The sequence below is a fragment of the Sorex araneus genome, chromosome 3 (assembly GCF_027595985.1).
Source record: "Sorex araneus isolate mSorAra2 chromosome 3, mSorAra2.pri, whole genome shotgun sequence".
NCBI classification, from domain to species: Eukaryota; Metazoa; Chordata; class Mammalia; order Eulipotyphla; family Soricidae; genus Sorex; species Sorex araneus.
Genome location: NC_073304.1, coordinates 7,424,261 through 7,432,909, shown reverse-complemented (window position 1 = coordinate 7,432,909; position 8,649 = coordinate 7,424,261). Strand labels below are relative to the sequence as shown.

Below are 8,649 nucleotides of genomic sequence, written 5' to 3'. Positions count from 1 at the left end.
AGGTGCTGCTCCCTCCCTCCATCACACTGGTGAAGAAACCACACAAATCCCAAAGAGCTGCGGGCGCTCCCCAGCTGGAGACACATGGAGATTTGGGGCAGGGACTCACCTAGAAGACGGGGTGCTCTGGGCTTCCCTCAACCTGCCCCCGACCCACCCCCGACTCCTCACCCAGCTGCCCTTCATGCCATCTGTCCTTGGTGAATCCCAGGGCCCCAGGAGGACTCAATCCTGCACCCCCCGAGATGCTCTGTAACAATAATGGGGCTGGAAGGGGGTCATGGAGTCCCAGTTCCTAGACACTTGGTCAGAGGCACAGTAACAGTGGGGTCACACCAGCATCTGGGCGCTGGAGGTGCTGGGAGACATCGCCCCTCACCTCTGCGCTCTGGCGCCCTCTGCAGGTGGGTGGGACAGCCCAGAGTAAAGTTCTGGGACTCCAAGTGGTGATGGAAATGCTTGGTGGTCTGGTGGGAGTTTTCTGCTTCCAGTTGTGGCAATAACTCTCTGAATTCCCAATTCAGTGACCTTGTTGAGAATGACTGAACCTCTCTGTTCTCCATCCCCAGGACTAATAACTCCATCGAAGTCACAAGCAGATGGCAAGACCCAACGGGTCACTGCACACGGAGATCTCAGTGGACTGCCTGCAGGTGTCAATTAAGCTTCAGCCCATCATCACACCTCAGGGCTTGGCGACACCGGTCCTGGTTCCCGGGTGTAATGAGGCTCAGGGCAGCTCTGCTGGTCTCCCCAGATCCCTCCTGCCCTCCCATCCGGTGCCAGGCCAGGAATCTCTGTTCAAGAACCAGGGAATCCAGAGGCACCGAGAGGCTCTAGCTGGAACCTTGTGGGAATTAGTCTCCACAGATTGGGGTACCGAGTCTGGGAGAAGGGGTCCTAGCAGTGGTCCCCCCACAGCTGAGTGAGAGTTATTTGCACACGGGGTCTGAATCAGAACCCCCTGGGGGTACCGTCAGTCAATCCAGGTCCCGTGGCGGCATGGACCTCAACTGGGGACCAAGAGCATAGGGTGGTCAGAGAAGCTGGGCAGCAGGGTGCCCTTCCTGGGCATCTGGGTCAGTCGATAGAGCCTGGGTGAAGAAGCCTTGGGAGGCGCTGCTGTCCAGAGCTGGGGGGCAGGTCCAGGGTGCACAGCTGAGGGGCAGGGCTGGGGTCGGGGAGCAGGCAGCTTAGGGCCAGCCGGTGCTGTGAGAAAGATGTTTATTGCTCTCACCACAGCCCCCATACTGAGCACAGCCCCAGGGTGGTGACCCAAGAGGGAACAGGTGTGTGCGGGCTCCAGGGATGGGCCGACTCCTCAGGCCAGGCCCCGACCCGGGGGTCTTCAGGACTACTGGGGGTTCACGACTTTGCCCAGGAAGAGGATGCTCTGTGTGTCCTCGGCCAGGAGGGCCACCAGGAAGGGCCTGTTGAAGCTCACAGTAATGATTCTCGGTACTCCCCGAAACACCAGACTTATCCCTGTAGCAGCTGCAGCCTCGGTGCCTTCTTCGGCCACATCCATCGTGGCCTTCTGGACCACCTGGGGGACACAGAGCCTGTCACCACTGGGGCAGAATAAGCAGGAGGCGTGCAGCCTGCTAGAACCCCTCAAGGGGCAGCTAGCCTTCCCTGGGTGGTCACCTGTTATGGCCCCCCAGAACCCGGGAGTCGACCAGCACAGCGGAGACCACAAATAGACAAACATTTCAAGATGCAGGAGTGAGCTCAGAGGGAAGAAGAGATTGGAAGGGGATGTGGCGCTGCTTGTCCTGCTCTGCCCAGGGCAGTGTCCAGCGGTCCCAGGCACGCACTACGGGAGCTGGAAGAAGCACTGGCGACTCTTTTCCTTAGCTCCTACATGGAACCTTTTTTAGTTGGAAAAAGCTGCTGGACCGAGCGCCGGGCGCAGAGCAGTGGAGAGCCCTGCACGGACTACTAGCCCTGATTCCTTCCTGGCCCTGCTTCTGGCTGGGCGTTACCCTCTGTCTCGGCCTGTCTCCCCACTGGTCTGTTCCAAGCTGCGTGTCCCCGTCCTGGCCCTGGACCTCAGCTCTGAACTCCTTGGGGCCCTGCGAGGCTTGGGCTGCCCAGCGGCCCTCATCCAAATTAATTTCTCTGCTTCAGCAGTTGAGGCACGTTCAGGTGCCCAGTCTGCCAAGTGCCATCCCAGCACAGCCTAAGGGGCTCCTCTTCCCCGTGAGCTGCTCCCTGCCGGACCAGCTCTGCCCAGCTCAGCAGTGAGTCCCCACTGTACGGTGGGTGAACAGAGGCTGGAGGGCTGGGGTGACCCATGGCAGGAAAAGGTGTTTTCTGACTTAGGGCACTTTTCACAGTGTGACTGGGACTTACAACTAAGGACCACTCTCCCAGAGGGTCTGGGGGCACAGGGGGATCAAAGGGGGAGAGAGAGTTGTGATAGACCTTGGTTGCCCCTTCCCTGAGCACCAGGATCCACAGAGTGCGTCCCCCATAAAACAATGGGTCCGCAGCTCCGACTCACCTGGGAGACGCTCAGTCTCTCATCCTCGGTGATGCCTGAGAAATCCGCCCCCTGGGAGAAGATGCTGCTGATGCCCAGCTGAGGCAGGACTTGCTTCAGGTTGTACTTCCCGGAGATGGAGAACTTGGGAAGGTGCAGGCTTATCGTTCTGGGAGCAGAAGGCAACCGTGAGCGACACAGCCCCGACTCACTGCCCAAGTGCCCTCCCAGGCCTCCTGACTCCCTGATCCAGCTATCCAGCTAGAGTGAAAGACTTGTTTCCTGAATTCGATCATCTTCTCTCAGAGGAGGAAGTGACACTGATGCTGTGGGTTGAGTGGCCCTGTAGACCCCGAGCCCAAGCTCAGACAGGCCCCTCCACTGACCTCCCACTCACCTTGGCCAGCCTGTGACTACTGCCCGCTGACCCTCTGCCCAGCTGCTCTTCCGTGGAAAGCCCCCAAGGGCCCCACCTGAGTTCCCACGTCCATTCCCCCTTCTCAAATCACAATAACCCCTCCTTGTCCAGGGTCCCCATTCCCTCTATTGCCCCCAGTGGGCATCCAGGCCTCACCCTTGAGACACCAAACCACTGATGTGTGGAGGGCAATCACTCTCCCCCGGACAGAGGGTGGGCAGAGGACCAGATTTCAGCAACAGGATCCCCTGCTATCTGAATTCATGCCTGGGTCGAGTAGTGCTCAGTTACCAACACCCCGGCTGGGTGAGCGAGTGAATAAATGAATGAGTGAGAATAAAAGAAAGTGAATGAATCAGTGATGAATGAGTGAATGAAGAAGTGAACAACTGAATAAGTTACCTGCAACCCAGGCTGATCGAGTGAGTAAATGGATGAGTGAAGAATAAATGAATGAATAAAACAGTAAGTCAATGAGTGTGTTCATAAATACATGAATGAGATTAATGCATAGTGAAAGAATAAATAAGTGCAGCTCACTACTTAGAAACCAGTGTCTCAAAGAGGAAATCAAAAGATTCCTGGAAAAAAGAAGAAAGAAGACATGAGTGACCAGACTTTGGGCCACAGCAAAAGCAGTGTTAAGAGGAAGGTTGATGCTGATGCAAGCATTTATCGGGGAGAAAGAAGGGGCTTTTGTAAATGGCCTAACTGCATAGTGAAGAAACTGCTAAAGGATCAACAAAAGGACCCAAAGCAGGCAGAAAGGAATAAATAATAATACACAAGGTCAACCCATACAAAGAGCAGGAGAACTGGCCTTCAGTGGGAAGCTTGTCACTGGGATGGGGCAAGGTATAAGTTAGGGGAGGGAACAGAGGAAGATGGTGAAGAGAAAAGTGTCTGCCACAGAGGAAGATTGGGGGATTGTGGTGAGAGGAAAACTGGGGACCCTGTTGGAGGTAGTGGACAAGGCTGAAGGGACTGGTGTTGAAACAATGTACACCTGAAATTCAATCATAAATATCTTTATCACAAAGTACTTACTTCACAGTGATTCAATTGAAAATTAGTTTTAAAAAAGAAAATAACCAATTTGAATAGAAAAACAATCTAAAATATTAATTAAACCAAGAGCACATGATTTTGAAAAAAAAGTAAGATCAACAAAACCTAACAATGCTCACAAAGAAATAAAGAGTACTGAATGTTGCAAGTAGGTAAAGGGATATATATGATAACCCTTTAGTACCTGTCTTGTAAACTATAATGCCTAAAAGGAGAGAGAAGGAGAAAGAGAGAGTGAGAGAGAGAGAGAGAGAGAGAGAGAGAGAGAGAACAGTGCCTGCAATAGAATAGAGGCGGGGCCGAGAGTGGGAGGGAAACTTAGGCCATTGATGGTGGGAAATGTACACTAGGAAAGGAATGGGTGTTGCACCATGATATGACTGAAATCCAATCATGAACAACTTTATAATGGTATATCTCACTGTGACTCAATTAAAATAATAGATTAAAAAGTTAACTAACCCCCCAACAAAGAAATATAAAGAGAGAACCCAAATAAAGTGAATTAGAAAAACAGGGGGAGACATCATAACAGATGAGACAGAAATCCAAAGGAGTATCAGGTGTTTATTTGAAAACCTTTATTCCTTTAAATGAGATAATATGTAAGAAATAGATTTCTTGGACTCCTATGGATGGCCTCCCAAGTTTGAACCAAGAAAACATAGAAACCCTAAAGAGACCAATTACTATCGAGGAAACGGTGGTAATCAAAAGTATCCTCCAAATTAAAAGCCCAGACCTAGATGGATTCTCTAGTGAGTTCTTTCAAATCTTTAAAGATGACCTCCTGCCAATCCTTTACAGGTTCTTTCAGGAAATCAAATAAACAGAAACACTCCTGAATGATTTCTATGTAGCAAACATTACCTTGATACTAAAAGCAGAGAGCGAACACAAAAAATAGAAAGTTGAAGAATAATATTCATGGTGAAGACAAAGAGATCCTCAATGAAATGCTAGCACATCGAATCCAACAACAGAAAAAAAAATCATACACAATGACCAAGGGTGATTCATCTTGGGGGTGCACGAATAGTTTAACATATGCAAGTCAATCAACATAATATACCATCTCAATAAAAGAAAACAAAAAATTCGTATGTTAATAAAAATAGTAGCATTTGACAAGGTATAGCACCCATTAATGATTAAAAACCTCAATAAAATGGAAATTGAAGGACATTTCTTCTCCATCATAGTCAAAACCATTTATCACACGCCTACAACAAACATTACACTAGGTGGGGGAAAACTGAAAGTCTTTTCTTAAAGATCAAGCACAAGATAAAATACCCACTCTCACCACTTCTATTCAATATATTATTGGAGGTATTTGCCATAGCAAGTACGCAAGAGAAGATATTAAGAGCATCCAGATAGTAAAAGAAGTCAAGCTCTCACTATTTTCAGATGACACACTCCAGGAAACAATAGATTTGTATAGTAAAGTGGCAGGCTACAAAATCATCATGTAATAATTCATGTATTTTTACATAAAAAGAAGGAAATACAAAAGAGTGACTTTAAAAATTTCATGTAGAACAGTGCCTCGAAAACTAGGCACCTAGTAATCAGTTTAACAAAAGAGGTGGAAGACTGATACAAAGAAAATTACAAAACAAGACATGAAAGAGGACACAAGAAAATAGAAATACGTCTCCTGCCACTGCACTTCAAAGGAAACATTCCACAGAATGGGAGAAATCACCGACCCATCACTAATCTGTTGTAGAATTTTGCAGAAAAAAAAAGCCATCCAAACCCATCCAAAAAATGGGAAGAAGAGATGAACAGAAATGTGTTCAAAGAAGAAATACAAATGGCCAAAAGACATGTGAGCAAAATTCTCAACATTACTAATCATCAGGTAGATGCAAATCAAAACAATAAGGTTCATTTCAGCAGTACTCACGATAGCAAAGTCAGGAAACAGTCTGTGTGCCCAAGAACAGAGGACCAGATAAAGAAACCATGGTACATCTACACAACAGAACTACCGAGTCATAAGAAAAGATGAAGTCCGGCAATAGTATGCTATGTGGATGGATCTGTATCATCTCATGCTGAGAAAAGTTAGTAAGAGGGAGAGGGACAGACACAGAATGATCCCTCACATGTGGAATATAAATAAACACAGAAGGGGAGTAACCAATGCCCAAAGGCAATAGAAAAGAAGAGCAGGAGAACTTAAATGCAGCAGAAAGATTTCCATTGGACCGTGTGGAGGAGTGTAGGTCAGGGAAGGGAACTCTAGGGCAATGGTGGAAGAAAAGTGCTATAGAGTCACACTGGGGGACAGAAGTGCTACTGGGGACACTGGTGACAGGAAATGGTTCTGGTGAAGAATTTGTGTTAGATGATTGTAAACCTGGAACTCATTCATGAATAACTTTGGAACTTTGTAATTCGTTTAATCAGAAAAGAGGATGAATAAGTGTATTGATGAGTCAGTAAATTAATGAGTGACTGAGCACAGTAGTAAATGACTAAGTAAATGAATAAGTTAATAAATGAATAAACAAGTGAATTAGTGAATAAAAGAGTGAGTGAATGAGTGAGTGAATGAATGAAGGAATGAATGAGTGCATGAAACATTGAGAGGATAATTGCATCCCAGTTCTCACTGGTCACCTCTGTCCCCTGTTCCTCCATGCCCAACACTGAGACAGAGGGTAGCATGTGATTGCTGGGTCTGTTGGGGTTCTCTGCCTTCCCCAGAGCACATTCCACTCAGAGGCCACTGGACCTCGGACCCTGCTTGGCACCCTCAGAATGAGGCAGACACCTAGAGCCCAGGGAGCCCCACCTCCACGTGTGCCCAGATCCTGGGATCCCATTACTGACTCTGGTATTAGTGGGTCCCGGTGTGGTGGGGGTGGGAAGGAGAGGGTCGAGAAAAATGGCCAAGAGAGCAAGGGGTGTGTTACCTCTCCTTCAGTGAGCCCCTCCAGCGTTGGAGCGTGGCCGGGTGCAGTGCAGCCTCCACCTCGGCCATGTGACCCTCGTCAGGAAGGATGAGGAGGGCACAGGTGCTGCTGTCCCTGTATGGAAGCTGCACCACGGTGCAGCCAAGCACTTCATCCCGGAAGTAGGGCTCCGACAGGTGCCCAGAAACCATCATGGGCACCTCCACCTTCCTGCTCTCATTCACGTGGAAACTTGACATGATTGTGGCATTGGGGTCAAAGGCCGTCTTCCATTCGCCTAGAGGCAAAGAGAATGCTGGAGAACCTGACCCAGGAATGCCCTCCCTGCCCAAGCTTCCTTGTGTCTACTGAGCCAAGGGTCATACTGGGCAGGCCGAAACCTGGGACTAGGTGAGCTGCTTGTGCTGTGGCTTCTGTCCACCTGTCGGTTGTGGGTAAGCAAGGCATTGTCCAGCCTTACCGGGAGCCCAGTCCGTTCTACACCAATCCACAGGGTTGGGGATGGGGAAAGTTCTTGGACTCTGCACACAGGATCCACAGGTGAGCCACCTGGGACTTGAGGCCAATACAGAAGTCTGTGGTGCAGCTCTCGGTGCTGACTGAGGCCTGTGGGCCACCACCCACAGGCCTGTCCACCTGCTCCTACACACAGCCGTCCAGCCTGCACCAGCACCCGTGTCCTCTGCCATTCTCAGTCTCCTCCTCCTCAGCACAGGCTCCTGTGGTCACAGCAGGCTGTGCCAGGGCAGGAGCAGCCCGAAGGCTCAGAGCTCATGCCCGTTTCCCTCCCACATGCACGGCCTCACCTTTGAAGAAGAGGCAGTTCACCAAGACCATCCTGGTCTCTGCGTCCAGGCCCTTGACCACCTCCTTGATTTTCCCCTTGGTTTTCTGCTCCACGTAATCATTGATGAGCTTCTCGGCGGTGGCGGTATCCTGGAAATCTGTGGAGACAGTGTCGGCGGCGTACAACGCCTGGGCCTCCTGCCGGAAACGCTCCTGCAGTTCTAGCTGCTGGCCCAGGAACATGACGTTGCCCACATTCATATGCAAGGGCCCCCCAGGCCGGCTCAGATGTCTCAGTAGCTGCTGGAAGCCCTTGTGAATGTCGGCCTCGGGGGTCTCGGTGAGGTTGAACTTGAGGCCCTCTAGGATCTCAGTCTGGGTGGGGCCATGAGCCCCCAGTGCCAGGAAGGCCAAGGCCATGGAGACGCTGAGCGGGGAGAAGATGACGTTGGTTTCGGGACTCTGGGCAGCCAAGAGCTTGTAGAGGCTGAAGGCGAAGTCGTTGTTGCTGCGGGCTAGACTGAGGGCGCCCACCAGGTTGGTTTTGTCACTGTCTGCCCGGGTCACCGTGTCGGGCTCGGTGGAGCCCTCTGGAAGGCTGAGGACATGGGGGCAGAGCACAGCCCCCAGGAGCAGGGCCAGCAGGACTGACATGCCTCTGCCCTCAAACTGAAAGGCAAAGCATCTTTCAGGGTTTTGCCCGTAGTGTCCCTGCCGCCTCCCTGACCCCACAGTACCCTTGTCTGATCTCCAGGGCCTGGTGATAAGGCACCTCTTGCTCTACCACCCCTGTACCAGAGCAAGCAAGCGTGCAGGGAGGGCACCATTGTTTGCAGAAAACAGCAAACAGATTCCCAGACCTTAACCATCTGCCCCTTCTATAACTTCAGTTGTTTAGTTATTCTCAGGCTGGTGCAGCCATTTCTTTGCAAAGAGTTAACTGTTTTTCACCTCAAATCTTT

General features: G+C 50.4%; 1 protein-coding gene across 1 annotated transcript; it reads right to left on the bottom strand.

Moving 5' to 3' along the window:
• Positions 1 to 1,250: 1,250 nt before the first annotated feature.
• LOC101542649 (serpin A3-8-like) lies at positions 1,251 to 8,352 on the bottom strand. Its single transcript, XM_055132938.1, has 4 exons — positions 7,708 to 8,352; positions 6,902 to 7,178; positions 2,507 to 2,654; positions 1,251 to 1,546 (listed from the first exon to the last, which is right to left on the bottom strand). Exons 1-4 carry the CDS (start codon positions 8,339 to 8,341, stop codon positions 1,355 to 1,357), a joined length of 1,251 nt encoding a protein of 416 aa, XP_054988913.1. The 5' UTR covers positions 8,342 to 8,352; the 3' UTR covers positions 1,251 to 1,354.
• Between the last annotated feature and the right edge of the window lie 297 nt (positions 8,353 to 8,649).

Bases quoted from the DNA above. Each gene is read 5' to 3' on its own strand.
- LOC101542649 (XM_055132938.1), bottom strand. From the start codon at position 8,341: ATGTCAGTCCTGCTGGCCCTGCTCCTGGGGGCTGTGCTCTGCCCCCAT. The intron at 7,179-7,707 runs GTGAGGCCGTGC...CTTTGCCTCTAG, and splicing joins GAACTGCCTCTTCTTCAAAG to GCGAATGGAAGACGGCCTTT. The intron at 2,655-6,901 runs GTAACACACCCC...TTCTGCTCCCAG, and splicing joins AGGGGCTCACTGAAGGAGAG to AACGATAAGCCTGCACCTTC.